The sequence below is a fragment of the Sus scrofa genome, chromosome 3, assembly GCF_000003025.6.
Source record: "Sus scrofa isolate TJ Tabasco breed Duroc chromosome 3, Sscrofa11.1, whole genome shotgun sequence".
In the NCBI taxonomy this organism is placed as follows: Eukaryota; Metazoa; Chordata; class Mammalia; order Artiodactyla; family Suidae; genus Sus; species Sus scrofa.
The window spans coordinates 71,056,337-71,077,766 of NC_010445.4; the positions used below are offsets into that span (position 1 = coordinate 71,056,337).

General features: G+C 44.1%; 1 protein-coding gene across 1 annotated transcript in view; it reads right to left on the minus strand.

Annotated features, from left to right (window-relative positions):
* DYSF (dysferlin) overlaps positions 1-21,430 on the minus strand; it is a 217,516-nt gene that overhangs the window by 36,194 nt on the left and 159,892 nt on the right. Inside the window, 1 exon segment of the mRNA XM_013996042.2 lies at positions 3,026-3,124. Coding sequence (XP_013851496.2) covers positions 3,026-3,124 — 99 coding nt within the window.

Genomic DNA, 21,430 nt, shown 5'->3' on the forward strand with positions numbered 1-21,430 from the left:
AAAGCCACTCTTGATGTAGTTTAGAAAACATTTACCCTGTTATTCAGATCTTTTATTTCCTTTTCTATCAATTGCCTATCTCATCTGTCCAGGAGAGAGGTACGTGAAAATCCTCACTGCAACTTTAATGTCTGTCATTTCATCCTTTCATTTGTGTGAAGTATTACTTTATATATTCCTGTCCATTTTTGCTTTAAGGATTTCTCAGCTTTATTTGTTATATGCCTTAATGTTTGGGAGTTTTTGCATTAAGATATACATCTTTTATTTATACAAAATACTCCATTTCGTCTCCTTTGTTTTTTTACTTTAGATTCTGTCTGTTTCGCTTTGGTTTGCACTTACTTCATTTTGTTTGCCAAAATATTTAGCTTTTTAGCTCATTCTCTTGTTGTATTGTCTTATATTGTAAGTTGTATTGTCTTAGATGTGTCTTTTAAAGACAGGTGTAGGGAGTTAGGGGTTAGTTAGATGCAAACTATTACATTTAGAATGGATAAGCAATGAGGTCCCACTGTACAGCCCAGGGAACTATATAGACTCTCTTGGGATAGACCATGATGGAAGAGAATATAAGAAACGGAGTGTGTGTGTGTGTGTGTTTGTGTGTGTGTGTGTGTGTCACTGAGTACTTTGCTATACAGCAGAAACTGGCAAAACACTGTAAATCAACTATACCTTAGTAGAAAATAAAGATGGTGTAATGAACTTTGACTTTTGATGTCATCTAAGAGTTCTTATCACTTCATAAAAGAATAATCCATTTTTATTTTTTAGAAAAACTAGTATTTATTCTTTCCCTATTGTGTCTATGATTTCTGTTTTTTCTATGCTTTCTTGCTATATCTTTTATTTTCTTTCTTTTGCTATTGAGAGTATGAGTTGTCTTTTTCTCCTCTGATAGTGATTTCCAAAATATAGGTTCATTTTTTTTTCTCCATCCACTGTGTGCTCCATTCTCTCCCTAATGCTACAGACTATTTTTCAAAGACCCATTGTTAGTGGCGGTTCTCTTCTATTTACCAATCCTTAAAGGACCAGTGTTCCTTCCAGGTCTGTTTCCCCCTGCCTCCAGAAACAGGTTGAATGCATTTTGTTTTTAGACAGCCCATTTTCACTTGGAAACTGTCAGAGATCGCCTCAGAGAGGTCAGGCTGGTGGGCTGGGTGCCAATTTAGCATCCGGCATCTGAGGAAGCGGCAAGGGTGCCAGGGCCATGGGCCACCCTGGCAGGAGTCCTCATTCTTACTTGGCTTTTTGCATTTTCTGGCAAGGCCACAGTACCACATGCCAGACTTAATGTGTCGGACCTTCTTCCTGGTACACAAATAGTTCTGTCTCTTTGCCCAGCCTCACACACCCACCTACCAAGTCAACAAAGACCTGGCTGCCTGGGGAGGCTTGAACCTTGGGAGCCACCACTACCATCTAAGGCCTCATTTCGGACCCTCCATGTCTCCACGTACAGTCATGCGGGGGCCCCAATGTTTCAGAGGCAGCTTCTGCCACCTTGTGAGAGAGATCACTTTCCAGAGTGTCCACCAAAGGCTTTCAGCCAGAGTCACCTGAAAGGCCAGGCCACGCACTACTCCAACTAGCCTCCAGCTCGACTTCGTCCCTTCCTTAGGGGAGCCCTTTGGGCTTTTCTCATATGTCCGACAGCATTTCCTTTTTCTTCTTTTCTTTTTAGGGCCGCACCTGCAGCATATGGAAGTTCCCAGGCTAGGAGTTGAATCAGAGATGCAGGCTGCCGGCCTACACCACGGCCATAGCAATACTGCATCTGAGCCACATCTGCAACCTTCACCGCAGGTCATGGCAACACCAGATCCTTAACCCATTGGACAAGGCCAAGGATCTAACCCTCATCCTCACAGAAACTACACTGGGTCCCTAACCCGCTGAGCCACAGTGGGAACTCCACATCCATCAGCCTTTGTCCCCTCTTGCTCTCAACATGGGCTGCCCAATTTAGCAAGTGAAAATACAGGACACTCAGGCAAATTCAAATTTCAGATAAGCAACAACTAATTGTTAGATAAGTATATCCCATGCAATATTTAAAGCATATGTGCACTAAAATATTATTGATTATCCATCTGAAATTCAGTGTAACCCAGCAACCTGAATTTCACCTGGCAACCCACTCCGGGGCCCTACACAATTCCTTTGGTGAGTAATTTTCATTCACCTCTGGTTATCTCTTTGAAAAGTAGTCTACTTTTTAAAAGTATAACTACATTTGTGGAATTTCCTCAAAATACCAGAATTTGGCTGACTCATCCCTAGTTTTGTGTTGTTTTTTTGAGCTTTGGGGTTTTTTTCCACAGAAACAGAATTTACCATATTTTTATATGTGCTGGGTATTTTCCCTCCCAGTTGCAGTGGTGGGGGAATCAGAGGGACATTCTCATGTGGACTTTTATTTTTCTTTTAATGGAAAAATGTCCTTATAGAAAAGTTCAAATAACTAAAAGAGACAGAATGGTATAACAAATCCCCAAGTACCCATCACCAAGCTTTAACCATTTTCAGTATTTTGCAATTTCATTAATGTTTTGAGAGTTTGTTTGTTTTGTTTTGTTTGCTTTTTAGGGCCACACATGCAGCATATGGAAGTTCCCCAGCTAGGGGTCAAATCAGAGCTACAGCTGCCAGCCGACACCACAGCCACAGCTACGTGGGATCCCAGCCGCATCTGCGACCTACATCACAGCTCATGGCAACACCAGATCCTTAACCCTCGAGGCCAGGGATCAAACCCGAATCCTCATGGATACTAGTCAGATTCGTAACCCGCTGAGCCGCAATGGGAACGCCTTCATTCATGCTTAATATTTTGAAAATCTATCAGAGGGCCATCCGTATCATCTAAATTCATCCTGACTCTTCTTGAGCATTTGAAAATAGATCCCAGGTATCATTTCATTTTTTTTTTCCTCTCTCTTTCAGTTGCATCTTCCACTGCCCAATGCATGGACCCAGGGACTGCCAGCCTGAAGGAGACATTTTGGAAAAGCCTCACCTTTAGAGTGTCAAAGTCCTTCTCCAGGTAGGACCCACACTTTTCCCTCTCCCCAATCGAGGCGAAGAATTTGCTCCACCAGTCAATAAACTCCTCCTCCTGAGTGGGGAGAAAGAAAGAGATCGTTTCAGAAACAAACCTTTCCAAAAGAGATTCTTCTGGACCAACACCAAGCAAGGCTGATGGGCTGGCCTGGCCCACAATCTCTCTTAATGGGTGAGTTCTGGGGAGCAGAGAGCGGGAACTCCCCCTCTCCTCAGAGGCTGAATGCACAGACCCGCTTGGTGTGGAAAGGCTGGGGGGGGGCACCTCTCCCGCTGGCTCTGCCCCACCTTCATTGTGTGCTTCTGTCAAGCTCTTGGGGCCTTCTTTTGCCTTTCTGTGAAGTGGGCATAATTGCCATGGGACTCCTGCCTTCCAGGGCATACTGAGGCTAAGCGCAAAGGGTATAAAGGACAGCTCTTTGGCAGGAAATGTCAGTAATGTGTTATTTATTCATGAAATACTGTAGACCCCAGGAAGCTCAGACCCCAAAGAGCTATCCTGACTCCCTCACCACAGGAAAAAAAAAAAAAGAAGAAGAAGAAGAAGAAGAAGGCTTCCAAAATTGGAACTAAGCCTCCTCCAAGGTCAAATCCAGGCAGAGTCCCTGAAATTCAACAAATACAAAGTGCCCATCACTCAAAAGACATTATGCTTGGAGTTCCTGTCATGGCACAGTGGTTAACGAATCCGACTAGGAAGCATGAGGTTGTAAGTTCGATCCCTGGCCTCTCTCAGTGGGTTAAGGATCCAGTGTTGTCGTGAGCTGTGGGATAGGCTGGCAGCTGCAGCTATGATTATACCCCTAGCCTGGGAACCTCCATATGCCGTGGGTGCGGCCCTAGAAGAGGCAAAAAAAAAAAAAAAAAAAAAAAAACAGAAGACATTATGCTAAATAGGGGAAACTAGATGAGGAGAAAGGAAGTTTGTGACGAGACTCTCTGCCCTCTCCTTCCTCCGTTTACTCATGTCTGTGGGCAAAGGTGACAGGCCTGCTGGGCCACACACTGGGCTCCCCACCTTTTTACTCCTCCTGCACATGCTGTGTCTGCAGGACCTCTTGGCTCTTGGGTCTAGAATACTCCTTCAGCCATATCCTGTCCAGGTGTCTCATCACCCAGGGAGTCAGCAAGCTCCCAGAAGGTGGGATTGTCCCTCTCCCCCAGGCCTCCACCAAAACCCACACAGGCGCGGGCACTTAGTCCACAGAAATCAGTACCAGTAAAGCTCAGCCAGTTCAGTGGGAAGAGCCAAGGGCAAGGTGTCAGGAGAGCCAATTCTGCGGCCCACTTTCCTCCCCAGTACGAGGCAGGGAGCTAGCGGGGGCTCCCGGGAACCTGCTCTGATTCTACAAGATGAACTGAATCCTATCATGAGTTTTGGGAAACGCTGGTGCTTCCTTTAAGCCAACGCCTGGTCCTTCAATTCCGGCTTATTAAAGGTAAGCACAAGCCGCAGGCAGGCCGAGGGAACATGAACAGGTGTGGTGGGGAGAGGGTGCAGTAAGGTTCTCTGAGTCTCCACCCATCCTAGAAGTACAGCCCTAACACCCTCGGAGTGGCCAGAATGTGGTGTCCAGACACACAACACCAAAAGCAGGTGCCAGAGCAAGGCTGAGTCTGCAAAGACTCATCATCTGACCAACTTACCAGGAGGATCTTCTGCAGCCAGAAAGGGAAAAGAGGTTCAGATGGGTTAAGATACAGGGCAACAGAGCCTCCTGACTTGTAACCACTCTCGAGGAAGCCAGCAAGGCAGACACTAGCCCTGACATTTTAAATTCAGTGTGAAGGAAGAGACGCCATGGATGAATAAACATACACAGACACACGTATCCGACTCACATGATCACCAACACACAGAAGGACATACCTCCACAGTTGTGCCCAAGAGAGATGGATATGCTGAAATGCACAGACATGCCTCCCAAGTCCACACGCTTACACACAGGCAAATATGTACACATAGGTAGGAAAGGTTAAAAATGGAATTCCAGTTAGTTGTTTGAGTCCTCCTAAGTCTTTATTTTCTTCCCCAGCTCAGATACTTAAACATTTGGAGTTTATGACTCAAGCTCGGAGTCAGGCATAAACAGGCAACAACCAGTGCGTTCTGTACAAAGAAATGACAGGAACACGATAGTTGTGGGAAAGTTATTACATTTCCCTCAGTCTTGAAAAACCAAGTAAATTTTTTAAAAAAGAACACAGAGACAGAGACTCTGAGTAATGTGATTAACATTGTCATTTAAATAGACAAACATCCTGTAATCAAAAAACAACACAGACCTTCTTTTCCAGCACCATTGGAGCACTTAGAAAAAATTAAAAGCCACAAAGCGATTCTCAATAAAGTCCAAGGAATAAACCTATTATCAGTCACATTCTCTGATCATAGTGCAACAATAAAACTAGAAGCCAGTGAGAAACTCACAAATTTTAAATCCCAACCTTTTTGAAATTTGAAGACATAATCTTAAAACACTTCTCAGTCAAAAAGAAAAAAAACGAAAATCACAAGTTCTTAGAAAATATCAAGAGTGAGAGGGCTATGCCTTAGAATTTGATAAGTCTGTGCTCAAGGAAAAGTCAGTCTTAAATGTTCTTGCCTTAACATAAAATGGGCAAAAGACAGTCTTTTCGGTAAGTATTGCTGGGAAAACTGGACAGCTACATGCACATCAGTGAAACTAGAACACACCCTCAAACCAGGCATGAACATAAACTCAAAAGACTTAAATATAAGACAAGATACCATCAAACTCCTGGAAGAGAACATAGGCAAAACATTCTCTGACATCAACCTTACAAACGTTTTCTCAGGTCAGTCTGCCAAAGCAACAGAAATAAAAGCAAAAATAAACCAATGGGACCTAATCAAACTGACAAGCTTTTGCAGGCAAAGGAAACCAAAAGAAAACAAAAAGACAACTTACAGAATGGGAGAAAACAGTTTCAAATGATGCAACTGATAGGGGCTTAATCTCTAAAATATACAAGCAACTTATACAACTCAACAGCAAAAAAGCCAACAACCCAGTTGAAAAATTGGCAAAAGACCTGAATAGACATTTCTCCAAGGAAGATATACAGATGACCAACAAGCACATGAAAAAATGCTCAACATCCCTGATTATTAGAGAAATGCAAATCAAAACTACCATGAAATACCCCCTCATACCAGTCAGAATGGCCATTATTAATAAGTTCACAAATAGCAAACACTGGAGAGGATGTGGAGAAAAGGGAACCCTCCTGCACTGTTGGTGGGAATGTAAGCTGGTACAACCCCTATGGAGGACAGTACAGAGGTACCTTAGAAAACTATACGTAGAACTGCCATATGACCCAGCAACCCTACTCTTGGGCATATATCTGGACAAAACTTTCCTTAAAAAAGACACATGCACCCACATGTTCATTGCAGCACTATTCACAATAGCCAAGACATGGCAACAACCCAGATGATTGGATTAGGAAGATATGGTATATATACACAATGGAATACCACTCAGCCATAAAAATAACAAAATAATGCCATTTGCAGCAACATGGATGGAACTAGAGCCTCTCATACTGAGTGAAGTAAGTTAGAAAGAGAAAGACAAATACCATATGATATCACTTATATCTAGAATCTAATATGCAGTACAAAGGAACGTTTCCACAGAAAAGAAAATCATGGACTTGGAGAATAGACTTGTGGTTGCCAAGTGGGAGGGGGAGGGAGTGGGATGGATTGGGAATTTGTTGTTAATAGACGCAAACTATTGCTTTGGAATGGATTAGCAATGAGATCCTGCTGGGTAACACTGGGAACTATGTCTAGTCACTTATGATGGAGCATGTGCAAAAATAGAATGTGCAAAAATAGAATGTATACATGTATGTGTAACTGGGTCACCATGCTGTACAGTAGAAAAAAAACTGTGTTGGGTAAATAACAATAAAAAAAAATTTTTAATGTTCTTGCCTTTATACAAAAAGAATGAAAATGAATAGCCTGATAACTCACAAAATTAGAGAAAAGTAGGAAGATCAAAATTTGAAAATGATGGAGTTCCCATTGTGGCTCAGTGGTTAACGAATCCAACTAGGAACCATGGGGTTTTGGGTTTGATCCCTGGCCTTGCTCAGTGGGTTGGGGAATCTGGCATTGCCGTGAGCTGTGGTGTAGGTTGCAGACTCGGCTAGGATCCTGAGTTGCTGTGGCTCTGGTGAAGGTGGGCAGCTATAGCTCCAATTAGACCCCTAGCCTGGGAATCTCCATATGCTGCAGGAGTGGCCCTAGAAAAGGCAAAAAGCCAAAAAAAAATTTGAAAATGACAAGAGGAACTATGGACAATATTGCAACTGATAATTAAACCCCAAAGCAAACTTTCCAAAGACCAAAAAAATAAACATGCATCAAATCTAATGTTTAAAAGTAGCTATACCAGCACACTGCTACTGGGATGTTGCTATTTCTAGGATTTCCTAAGAGACAGAGCTAGAAAACGTGTGAATGCATACTGATCAGTGCATTTACACACAGCTATATTTCTGAATTTGTCTATCTGCATATATTAAAAAAGAAAAAGAAAAAAAAAGTAGGTATGCCAAAGGAATAAGAAAGATCAAATAAAAAAGATACTATGGAGAGAATAAAATCATTAAGATATTTGCTACACCCAAATCAATGGAAAAACCTTGAAAATATAGATGATGTAGGTAATTTTCTAAAAAATATGTAAACTGCCAAAATTGATTCCAAAGTAATAAAAAACACAAAGAGATCACTCTCTGAAAGTGGAAGAGATCTCGAAGAAGTACCTCCAGAAAAGTATCGCGCCAAGATGGTTTCTTTGGTGGCGAGTTCTATCAGTCTTTCAAAGAATAGGCGTTCCAGTTGTGGCTCAGTGGTAATGAACCTGACTAGTATCCATGAAGACACAGGCTCCATCCCTGGCCTTGCTCAGTGGACTAAGGATCTGGGGTTGCCATGAGGGGTGGTGTATATCACAGACTGGCTCAGATCTGGCATTGCTGTGGCTGTGGTATAGGCCGGCAGCTGTAGCTCCAACTTGACCCCTAGCCTGGGAACTTCCAAATGCCTAGGCTATGGCCCAAAAAAAAAAAAAAAAAAAAAAAAAAAAAAAAAAAAGTGCATACATTTTGTCCCATCACCCTTGTTCTAGAAATCTATTCAAAGACAGTATTTGTAGATGTGCATGAAGATTTAACTACATTTATGATGGTGAAAAAGTGGAAACAACTTAAGCCTCTGATAATAAGAAAATATTTGGATAAACTGCACATCCATATGATTAAATGTTGCACAACATTAGAAAATGATCCTATAGAAATATGTTCATTGACACGGAAAAGTTATTCACACCTCGTGAGATTTGCAAAAAGTTAAAAACTGAATAGTGACGGAGTTCCCATCGTGGCTCAGTGGTCAATGAATCTGACTAGGAACCATGAGGTTGCAGGTTCAATCCCTGGCCTTGCTCAGTGGGTTAAGGATCCGGCGTTGCTGTGAGCTGTGGTATAGGTCACAGACAAGGCTCAGATCCCGAGTTGCTGTGGCTCTGTGTAGGCTGGTGTCTACAGCTCTGATTAGACCAGACCCCTAGCCTGGGAACCTCCATATGCCATGGGAGTGGCCCAAGAAATAGCAAAAAAAAAAAAAAAAAAAAAAAAAAACTGAGTAGTGAGATTTCATTTTAGTTGAAGGAACAAACCCCAAATATCCACAGACATTATCTCTAAATGATAAAATTACAAATGTTTGGTTATTCCTTTTATTTTTGTGTATCACTCAACATTTTCCAGTTTTTCATTGTGTCCATGTATTCCCTACCTAATTTTAAAAATTAAAGATTTTTAAAATAATGAATAGAAGGATACTGCAAAACACGCCATCAAGAAAATGAAAGAAAATAATTCACAGAGGAGGAGAAAATATTTGCTCATGTGTATCTGATAAAGAGTTTGTAACCAGAATATGTAGAGAACTCACACAATTCAATCAAAAAAGACAAAGAACCCAATAAAAATGTGCAATGGGTTAAACTAGACATTCCTCCAAAGAAGATACATGATTATGTTCTATAAGCACATGAAAAGATGCTCGACATCATTAGCCATCAAGGAAATGCAAGCAAAACCACAAGAGAACGCTTCACACCCACAAGGATGGCTATAGTCAAAAGTCAGAAAATAACAAGTGTTGATGAAGATGTGGAGAATTTGAACCCTCATATACTGCTGGCCTGCTGCTCAGTGACTTCTGTCACCTCTTCCTTCCTGCATCAGGTAGGCAAACCCTCTTCTAACCTCCCCCACTTTTTTTTTTTTTTTTTGGTCTTTTTAGGGCCCCACCTGCGGCATATGGAGATTCCCAGGCTAGGGGTCGAATCAGAGCTACAGCTGGCAGCATACACCACAGCCACAGCAACACAGGATCCAAGCCGCATCTGTAACCTACACCACAGCTCGCAGCAACGCTGGATCCTTAACCCACTGAGCATGGCCAGGGATCAAACCTGAGTCCTCATGGATGCTGGTCAGATTTGTTTCCGATGAGCCATGACAGGAACTCCTAAGCTCCCCCACTCTTGACAGAAATCCTACATGCAGCAGAATCATAATTTACATATTAGCTAGTTTAGACTTTGCCCCCTTGCCCTTCCCCTCTTCTAAACTCCCTTGGCCCTCTCCAGCTCCAGTGTACTTCTGGTCAACCCAACCTGGGTTTAAAGAAACAGAAGCAATCCAAGGAGACTCCTCCACCGCCACCACCAGCACGCTCTTCCCTCCTGTTACAAAGATGTTCTGCTTGCATCAGACCCAAGGCCACCCCTGCACTCATACCCTCTGACCCAATCAAGGATGTGATTCTCTTCATCCTCTCCTGCCTCATCACACTTCCCTCTCTCCTGGATCGTCCCATCAGCATTCAAACATGTGACACTAGTGCCCCATCATAAAAAAAAAAAAAAAAAACAACTCTCAAACCACACTTTCTCTTTTAGCTCCCACCTCCTTTCTCCCTTTTACAGAATAAATGTCAAAAGAGTCGTCTACCCTTGTCTCTAATTCTTGTCTTTCCATTGTCTCTGCTCCACCAAAACATGCCTGTCGAGGCCACCAAGGACCCAGGCCTCGGTAATCAACCAGCAGCAGCACTTGATACAGACAGTCACTCCTCTGTCTTCAAAACATACCCCAGGCCTTACTGGGCACCACGGTGGTGGGACTCCCAGGGCTCCCGCCCCCTTCCCACTCCTTCCCCTTCACCTATGCTTTGATCACCCGAGTGGCCCGGGGCTCTGTGCTCAGACCTCTTCTCCTTCCCATCCACTCCCACCCGCTTCGGATTCTCCTGCAGTCTGATATTATCTTTTTTTTTAGGGCCACACCGGCAGCATATGGAGGTTCCCAGGCTAGAGGTCCAATCAGAGCTGCAGCCGCCAGCCTATGCCACAGCCACAGCAACTCCAAATCTGAGCCATGTCTGTGACCTACACCACAGCTCACAGCAACGCCGGATCCTTAACCCACTGAGCGAGGTCAGGGATCGAACCTGCGTCCTCATGGATGCCAGTGAGATTCATTTCCGCTGAGCCATGACAGGAATTCTGGGTGTGACATCTTTAAAGAACATATATATTAATGGAAAAGGGGAGAGGGATAAATTAGAAGGCCAAGCTTAACATACACATTGCAATTTATAAAATAGATAACCAACACAGACCTCCTGGAGAGCTCAGGGAACACGGCTCAATAGTTCATAATTTTACTGTACAGCAGACATTGACAGAACATTGTAAATCAACTATAATAAAAATATTTTTAAACAAAGCCCCCCCCAAAAAAAGTTCCCACGAGGGAAAAGAATCTTATGTATAATTGAATCACTGTCCTATAACCTGCAACTAACACAACATCATGAATCAACGATACTTCAGTTAAGTAAATAAATAACATGTACATTCAGGAACCCCACAGGGAGCTCTCTCCAACCAGCATAACCTCTCATCACATGTCAAGCCACCCGACATCTCCAACTGGACATGTGAGAAGCTTCTCAAATGGGCCACCTCTAGAATCCAAATCCTAATCACCTCCCACCCACCAGCTCCTTCCACAGTCTTCCTCGTATGAGTAAGTATGGTTCCTTCCTTCCAGATGTTCAAGGCAAAAACCCTGCAGTCCCCTTCAGACGCCTCTTCCTCAAGCCTCGCATCCCATCCATCAGCAAATCCTGTCGGCGCAGTATTTAGGATCAGGCCACTGCTCCCCTATCACCGCCCCCCGGCGCCCAGTCCTCTGGATTATTGCACCAATCTTCTCACTGGACTCTCCGCTGTCACCCTGGCCCCCAGATCTGTCCTCCACTTCACGGCCACGCACATCGGAACACGTGGCCTCTCTGTGAGCATCCTCCAGTGATTCGCCAGCTCCCTCAGCATCGGGCCAAAGCCCTTGCAACTACAATGAGCTAAAGTCTCTCGTGATGAGGGCCCCGAACCTCGCCCCTCCCACATCCTTCCACTTCCTCCCTCACTCGTGCTGCTCCCACCACATGCCCCCTTCCTCACATGCCCCCCCGCGCCAGGAACTCTCTTTCTCCCAAAGACGAGTCAAGAGTCATTTCTTCACCTCCTTCAGGTCTCAACTTTATTGAATCCGCTATGCCACATATTTTAAATCCCCCTTCCCCGGAGTTCCTGTTGTGGCTCAGTGGTTAACCAATCTGAGTAGGAACCATGAGGTTGTGGGTTTGATCCCTGGCCTTGCTCAGTGGGTTAAGGATCCGGGGTTGCTGTGAGCTATAGTGTAGGTCACAGACTCGGCTTGGATCCTGCATTGCTGTGGCTGTGGTGTAGGCTGGCAGCTACAGCTCCGATTCGACCCCTAGCCTGGGAACCTCCATGTGCCATGGGTTCCGCCCTAGAAAAGACCAAAAATAAATAAATAAATAAATAAATAAATAAATAATCTCTTTCCTAACAAAGCTTAACTGGATCAGACTTAACTTGCAGACACTAAATTACCTGCCCCACAAAAGGCCTCAACATACTTAACATAAATAAATAAATAAATAAACTAAACCCTCCTCCCAGCAATTCTCATTCCTCTTCCCTTGCTTTCTTTCCCTAGCAATTATCACCATCAGACATGCCATATATTTTATTTAGGCACTTGTTTATTATGTCCCATGGTAAATCTTTGTCTTTTTTGACATTCACCCTCAGTACTTAGAACATTGCCTGGCACATGTTTGGAGTTCAGCAAATATTTGGTGGATATGTGAATGTCTGAACCACAGGGGGCGGGGAGGCGGGGTCCTTGGCGTTTAAATTTTCTAAGGTATAGAAAAGAAAATCATGGACTTGGAGAAGAGACTTGTGGCTGCCTGATGGGAGGGGGAGGGAGTGGGAGGATCGGGAGCTTGGGCTTATCAGACACAACTTAGAATAGATTTACAAGGAGATCCTGCTGAATAGCATTGAGAACTTTGTCTAGATACTCATGTTGCAACAGAAGAAAGGCTGGGGGAAAAATGTAATGTATACATGTAAGGATAACCTGACCCCCTTGCTGTACAGTGGGAAAATAAAAAAAATTAAAAAAATTAAAAAAATAAAAGCCATATATGCAGGAAAAAAAAATTTCTAAGGTAGATAATACGCCACTTAAAAAAAAAAAATAGGCAGGCATTCCTGTTGTGTCTTACTAGTAACAAACCTGACTAGTACCCATGAGGATGAGGGTTCCCAGGCCCCACTCAGTGGGTTAAGGATCCTGTGTCGCCTCGAGCTACAGGGTAGGTTGCAGAGGCTGCTCAGACCTGGAGTTGCTGTGGCTGTGGTGAAGGCCAGCAGCTGCAGATCCAATCAGACCCCTAGCCTAGGAACTTCCATGTGCCACAGGTGCAACCCTAAAAGACAAAAAAATCAAAATTAAAAAAGGCTTTGTAGTTCCCGTTGTGGCTCATCAGGTTAAGGACCCAATGCTGCATCGTGGGTCCCAGATGCAGCTCGGATCTGGTGTTGCCATGGCTGTAACACAGGCCTCAGCTGCAGTTCTGATTCAACCCCTGGCCGGGGAACTTCCACATTCCACAAGTGCATCCATAAAAAGAAAAGAAAAGAAAAAAGGCTTGGGAATTCCCTGGTGGTCTAGTGGTTAAGATTCAGCACTTTCACCACTGTAGCCCAGGTTCAATTCCTGGTCTGAGAATGGAGATCCTATATCAGGCCCCCACACACTATAGCCAAAAAGGAAAAAAAAAAAAAAAAAAAGCCTACAAAGATCTTTTCTCCCACTATATACAGAGGATAAGAACATGAAGAGGGTGAGAGGAAACAGCAACTAGAGATCTGTGATGATTTCTGACAAGGTGTCCCCACACCCTACCCACCTGCCCAGGTTAGCTCCAAAGTATGCATGGAAGAGACCCCTCTGTAACTCTGGGGATCTGGGAAGCAGCAGCCATCCAGATGCTGCCAGAGGAATTGAGGCGTGTGGCCCTTGGCAGACGGCTGCAGAGGTGTCATGGGTGAGCTGGGGGGAGTCCTCATCATTTCCCCTAGACCTCAGAATGGCACAAAAGAACTGCCTGCCATGCTCCTTGAAAGGGTGTGAAAGACAGTTGAGGGAGAGAGAGAGAGATTGTTTGGTCTGTGTGCCCAGGAATCAGTGGGCCTGTAGATCCAGGGCACACATACTGGTGACCAAGGTCCCTCCTTGTGGAGGTCATGACATTGTGGAAGCCCAGTGAGGACAAGGAAGAAAACCCCCCAAAACTGACTAAAGCTTAAACCTACAGGGTTGAAGAATCCCAGGACTCTTCTGCCATCAGGGAAAATGTGTGCTCAAAAGAGAGATTAAGATGAATTACAGAAAAATACAGTTATATTGTCAACACACCCAAGGATGTGACTTGAATAGTGTTATTCCTGCTATTTCACTAACCTGGCATCTGATGGAGTTAGCTCATGCCCACTGCTTCCTTCTCTTCCTCAAGAAGTCCAAGTATAAGATAGCATACTCAGGGAGTTCCCATTGTGGCTCAGTGGTTAACGAATCCGACTAGGAACCATGAGGTTGCGGGTTCGGTCCCTGCCCTTGCTCAGTGGGTTAAGGATTCAGCGTTGTCACAAGCTGAGGTGTAAGTTGCAGACACGGCTCGGATCCCGCATTGCTGTGGCTGTGGCGTAGGCCGGCAGCTACAGCTCCGATTCAACCCCTAGCCTGGGAACCTCCATGTGCCGCAGGAGGGGCCCAAGAAATGGCAAAAAGACAAAAACAAAAACAAAAAAAAAGATAGCATACTCATAAGAATGAGCCCCACGGAAACAGGACAGTCCTTCCATGGCTTAACCCAGATAGGCCAAAGCCAACCAGCCCTCTGATGTTAGTGGAATCCCATAATCCAAAACTCTGAAAGGGAAATGGCCCTACGTTCTCTAATTCCAAGTGTGCTCTTGACCTCATTTTGCAATAGCTAAGCATCTAGCCTTGGAACATGGCAAGGAGGAGAGACAAATTCAAAAGGATCGGTTGTTGAAGTGTCATCTCAGGCTTTAGCCAGAAGTCTGGCCATTGAAACATTATTTCCCTGCGCCCAAGGTTCAAGGTCTCTCACCGAGCAGCCTGCCAAGCAAGGAAGTCTGATTAAGGCACGGGTGGGCGGCCTCTCCAATTTCAGCTAATAGCCAACATTCAGTTCCTGAGCAACCAGAGCCACGTAACAAAGACATGTTTCTCCAGGCCTGATCCAGTCTAATGGACACCCTAATCCCTCCGAAGACCCAAATCAGCACAGCCCCTTCAGAACATTTAATTTCCCATTTTCATTCAGTGAGCCTAAGCCATTTCATGAATATGGATAACGAAACTGACAACAACCATTCTAAGCCTGACTTTTTTTTTTTTTTTTTTTTGGTCTTTTTGATTTTTTAGGGCCACACCCGAGGCATATGGAGGTTCCCAGGCTAGGGGTTGAATCGGAGCCGTAGCCACTGGCCCACACCACAGCCACGGCAATGCCAGATCTGAGCCTCGTCTGTGACCTACACCACAGCTCACAGCAACATAGGATCCTCAACCCACTGAGTGAGGCCCGGGACCAAACCTGCGACCTCACGGTTCCTAGTCAGATTCGTTTCTGCTGCGCCACGATGGGAACTCCTTTTTTTTTTTTTTTCCTAAGCCTGACTTTCTGTGAAGTGAGAGAAGTTGGGGCCAGGGAGGCAGTGGAGACAGGGGGCATCACTTGTGTTCTTGCCCCAGGATGACCACTTGAATCAAAGAGAAAAGTTCATGGTCAAATTCATTTATCACCAAGGCGACAATGTTAAACCTTGGGGTCACTATATGGAACTATATACCCACCTCTAAAAAAGAAGTCTATATTTTTAAAACTAATTCTAAGCAGCCCTTCCTTGCCTATGTCAACCCGGAGGCAGACATTGGGATCTTGTTGAAAGTAATTTTTGTCTAGGCACAAAATCATGATCAAGAGAGTCCTGTAACAACCCAACACTGGGACTACTGGAAGTTTTGAGTTGATGTCTGCAAAGTTATTCTGCAACCAATAAAGTTGACCATGATCAACGCTCTTGTTAATGTCATCAGTATTACCAGCTTGACCCCCAATGCTGCTGCCCTAAAGCTCAACATCTGCATAACTGGAATAAGGATATGATGATTCTCTATTCTTTAGTGAATTTCCTAAGATTTTAAAGCCAGGTCTATTTGCTCATACACACATTAATACAAACACAGACATATCATGTAAGTATTCACACCTACATGTAAACCAGACAAACCTCCAGACATGCAACACCCCGACTTTGAACCCACCTACCCGGTGAACACTAAGCCCCTCACGCCCCCCAAAACCACACAGACACACGCCCACAGCCAGCTACCATGTTGATTCAGCAGAACTCTACACACTCATAACAAAAATCACTTAATTATTTCCACAAGTGGAACACTGGGCTTTCAACCTCTTGTTGACACTCCCTGCAGCTCTGACTCCATGTCTGTCGAAGGGATCATTACTCTGTTACTCGGACTTCAAGCTGGACCAGCAGAGATGGAGGGGAAGGAAGACCTTTAACCAAAACGCAGAATTGCTTCCAAAAGCCCCAATGAATAAATGTGCCTGAAATCTGGCAAAGGCAAGCAGATGGTGAGCAGAGAAGGGTCAGGGTCTGACAATTTGACTATTGGCCTATTCCAGATGGAGGACCCAAGTGGAGGGGGGGGTAGGGGGGGAAACGCCTGTGGGGAATCTCTTTCCAAACTCAGGAGCCTACGTATGTACATGGACCGCTGACTTGGTCCTCCAAGGACAGCCTGACCACCTAACCTATATAACCCATGTAGAAAGCCCGGTTAAATGGAATCTATCCAGGAGGGTGCATGAAAGAAGATCCCATCAGAGTTTTCAAGAAAACCATGAGACATCACTAATTCAGAATTTGTGATGATTCCAATAGGGCCTGGGCAAAAGCTTGCCTTACCTTCATTCTGCTTATGTAGACAGTTTTGCTTTAACACAGGTTCCAACCATCTACTTAAGAGAAAAACTATTTTTGAAGGCCTTCCCAGGACTGCAGAAGCATTCATCAAACTACAGACACTAATCGTAGCTATCTTAAATTCAATTTTAAAAGTATTTGGGGGGCGCCTACTATATGCCAAAGTCAACCTACTTTCTAGTCACTATGTGCGTTTTCATACACAAGACCATAGTGCTTTGCAAATATTCTATATTTTGAACTTGCTGCTAATTCGGGCTGGTTTCCCATGCCTTGGTGAGTGTGAGAGAGGCGCTCACATCACTGGGCAGGTTGATAGGCTCCAGTGAGCATCCTCAGAGGAACCTGTACTCCGCAGTGAGCTCTGAACCAGGTTCCAAGCATTGTTTGGACCCAGGCTGGAGAGGAGGAGGGATGGGGCGAGTGACGAGAAGGGACCAACAGGGGTAGCAAGGCATTAATCAGACCTCGGAGAGAACTTCCTGTCCCAGAGGTTTCCAAGAAAGCCGAGAAATTCCCTCTGGGAAGAGATGAAGCTTCTTCCTCTGGGTAGGAAACCAGGTCCCTTGTGGACCAGGAGAAAGACCTCTTGGGAAGAGGGGTATACAGGGTGAGAACTTCCCCGAGGGGTGTACCCCCCTCTCCCGAAGTACGGGCTGGTAAGGCGGGGGGCTGGGGCCTCTTCCTCCCTGATGAGGCCCTGGAGTTCGCCAGACAAATCTCACCCTGGGCTGTCCCCCCTGCATTGCACATCAGGGCGGGGGCGGGGGGGTGCACCCCCGAGGAGACCACAGGAATGCCAAGCAGGGGAAAGGCGCCCGGAGCCAAGGGCTCCGGCAACGAGGATCCAATATCGGCGGGTGACTCCAGCCCCCGTAACAGGAGAGACCGTAAAGTATGTGCTCTGCTTCCCAACCAGCAAACACAGCAAATAACCAATTACTCCAAATAGCTAACAGATTTCAGCTCTGATTTCCCTCCCCTTCCTCCCCAGTGCCTTCACTTGTCATTTGATGGGCGATTTGTATTTGCTCTGAGAAAATGAGAGAAGGAATGACTCACAAAGGAAGGTCCGGATTACACACAGTGACAGGCATCAAACCTCCCTAATCAGAACTAATGGGAGCGGGGGGAGGCCAGGCTGTACTGGCAACACATCTGAACCGGAGATATTTTTAAAGAAGTACAGTTCTGTTCCTTTCAAGCACATACAGTAATTCTTGCTGAACCAAGAGTGCCAAATGCATGTCCTCAGGAAACCTACTTTAAGGAGAAGATAAGCATCGTCCTAATTAGCACATCAGACAGATACAAAAAAAGTACAGGTAAAAACCCATTCCTGTCATTAAAGTTCAAATACACCCCCTCAAACGCTGGAGGTCAGAGAGGCAAGCATGTTGCGCTGAGACAAACCGCCTTGGATGGGATGCCTTCTGGAAATGCTTCCTTACTGGGGAGCCACACCCTGTAATTGATTCCTTTGCTCAGAAAACCTTTGCTTCAAAGTCTTCAGATAAATTGTTGTTAGTACCCATGAGCGGCAATGAAGCATTCCCCCCAAAACTTGGAATTAAGGGAAATAGGGCTGCCCTTGGAGAACCAGAGCATGAAATCAATGCAGAGGGGATCAGCGCAAGGAGAGGCAGTCACCTCAAAGCGAAAGGTGGCTTCTACACTCAGCCTTAGCCGTTAAGTGGGTAACTGCACTAATACATCTAGAGAAAGACTCTATCGGGGGTGGGGGTGGGGAGAGGAACCAATCCGTCTTGGAAATACAGGCCAGGAGGGGTTAGAGCTGACCATTCAAGGGGAGGGTCTCGGGCATAGGGACAAAAGCCGTCCCTACATTTGGGCACGGATATATCAGTCTCCTTTAGAGGGCTATCACTCAGTGTCAAATCCCAGAACTCTCTCCCCTTGTTCTGATTCTTCACTCATCTCTAATCACAATTTGGCTCCCTGATTGCTGAGCCTAGAGAGAGAGACCACAGGCTGGACCACCATCCAAGGTCACATCCCCCAGGCAGAAGTCTTTCTCACTGTAAATTCATAAACTGGAAACCTTGGTTTAGAATCTCGAATAACGTGCATCTAGCCCTAAGAAAGTTGACCCATCAGGTTCTGAACTCAACAAGGTTGAAGGTCATTCCAGCCAAGACTGTAGAAATTTCCCTAAAAGTAATGCCCTTACCTGGTGTTTCCCTGCTAGGAAAGAGTCAGCCCCCCTTCATTTAAGAAATTCTTCTATAGGCGTTCATAGGCAAGAATTGTGGCTCTGACCTAGCCACCTAGCACCTGACGGCCACCACAAACACAGAAAAAAACTCTCTTCAGCCCAGTAGAAAGGCCTCTGATCCTATTTTCCTTCTTACTTCTCCCACCCAACGGGATTCCTAACAGGCAAAAGTAAAACTGCAGCAACCTTAGGCTGTTCCCTTCTTCTTTTTATCTGAGTTTGAGATTAGAAGGGGGCCCATGCCCTAATGCAAGAGCCATCTGAGCCCCTGGTACTTGACAAGCAAGGTCTTCCCTCTGCAAGGACAGGAAGAAAAGATTAAGGTTCAAAAGAAAAGGAACAATACGAGGACTAAGGCAGGTGTTCCATTAAAGAGTTGAGTTTAAAAATGAAAGAAAACAAATGACCAATTTATGATCACAAAAGATCTCAAGACGTTCCCAAAAACGAGAAGTTAGAATACGTGATCCTGAAGGAAATAGATTCTGCATGAAGGCATCTTGCATGACTGTCATTGATTGTGCACAACAGACATTGATTTCCAGCAAAATGACAAACTAGAGGACCAGAGAAACCCTCTAAGTAAGAACACCTCAATTAGCAAATCCTTTTTAAATGAGTGACCGAGCTGACGAGAATGTCAAGAAGATCCTTGGGGGCAAATAAAAGCACAAAAATCCAGAGAAAGAAGGAGCCAAAATGCAAACTAACTGTGGGGCCCCAAAAGCACAAGTCAAACATTTAGTTTTAAGTGAATCAGGGTTTGTAGTGTTTCCAGGCATCTGGTAAAAATAAACACATGTCCTCTCCGAAAGAATGTGACTTTCATCCAGACCTCAAAGAACTCTCAGACAAAGTTCCAAGGAACATGAGTTCACAATCAAAAATACTGAAGTACATAAGAAATGAGGCACCATGAGCGAGAGTCAGCTAGAAACACCAGCTGCAGATCAGACCCATAAGGACGACAGAAGCAGAATTATCAGGAATAGGACTTTAAAGGGGGAGAAAACTGTTTAAAAAATAAAAGGAATTAAAAATATGGCACAGAACAGAAGACTTTCAAAAATAAACAAGCAGATTTGGGGAGAAAAAGAGAACTTTGAGAGAGAAAAATATTAATGCTTAGGACTAGAAACTCGATAGATAAGGTTAAATAGACTTTAGAAACAACTTAAGACTTCATGAATGATAAGACATATTTTCAGAAACTAGCCTGAGTGCCACATAAACCCAAAATGCGAAAGATGAAGCGATATGGGGAACAGAGCAGGCCCACCATAGATCTAATCAGAGTTCCAGAAGGAAATGAGAGAACAGAGAATAAGTGAAATTTGAAGAGATAATGATCCGCTATCCAGAACAAATTAAAACAAAACAAAATCCAGTCCGCAGCTTTAGGAAGACAAAAGCACAATGGAAGCCAGAAGACAGGCTGAGAGGAAATAAGGGTCAGTGAAACTAGTGTTTCTAAAATAAGGGTGAAATTAAAATATTTTCAAACAAAAATTTAAAAGTGAGAATATTTACAATGAATTGATCCTAATGATAGCAATTTCTACAGGCTTCACTTCAAGATGGATGATCCCAGAAGGAGAAAGACTGGTCTACAAAACAAAAGTCAACGCAGGTATAGCTAAAAGAAAAATTGATCACTTAAAAAAAATATATTGCTTTTAAATGTTCTTGGAGTTCCCATCGTGGTGCAGCAGAAATGACTCCAACTAGGAACTGTGAGGTTGCGGGTTTGATCCCTGGCCTTGCTCAGTGGGTTAAGGATCCAGTGTTTCTGAGAGCTATGGTGTAGGTCGCAGACTCGGCTCGGATCTGGCTTTGCTGTGGCTGTAGTGTAGGCCAGAGGCTACAGCTCTGATTAGACCCCTAGCCTGGGAATCTCCATATGCCGCCAGTGCAGCCCTAAAAATACAATACAATACAATACAATACAATACAATACAATACAATACAGTACAATACAATACAATACAGTACAATACAATACAATACAGTACAATACAATAAATAAAACGTTCTTTATAGATGTGAGACTAAAATACCAAACAAAAGTTTGTAAACTGGTAGGTGACTTGAATTAAAGCATCTAAGTTTGCAATATTTTGGAGGAAGCTATAAACACCAATTAAATTTAGACTGTGCTAAGTTGAATATACATGCTCAAGTTTCTATACTAATCACTAAAGTAATAGAAACAATGTATAGCTTTGAAACTGAAAAGGGAAGAAAGAATGAAAAGAGAGTGTTCTTTCAACCCAAAAAAATGATGGGGAAATAAAAGGGTGGGACTAACAAAGACACGGAATAAGACGGCAGAAATAAATCCAAATATATCCATAAACACAACCAAAACAGACTGTCCAAATCTCTAGTTTAGAGTTTATGTCAAAAAACATTTAAAAAAAAATCCATCTATTAGATGTTCATCAGAGAGACACCTAAAACAAAATCACAGAAAAACTGAAAGTAAAAAAAAAAAAAAACAGAAAAAAGATACGCTAGGAAAACCCCAATCAAGAGAATATGGGATAACTACATTAACATAAGACAAAACTCATTACTAGAG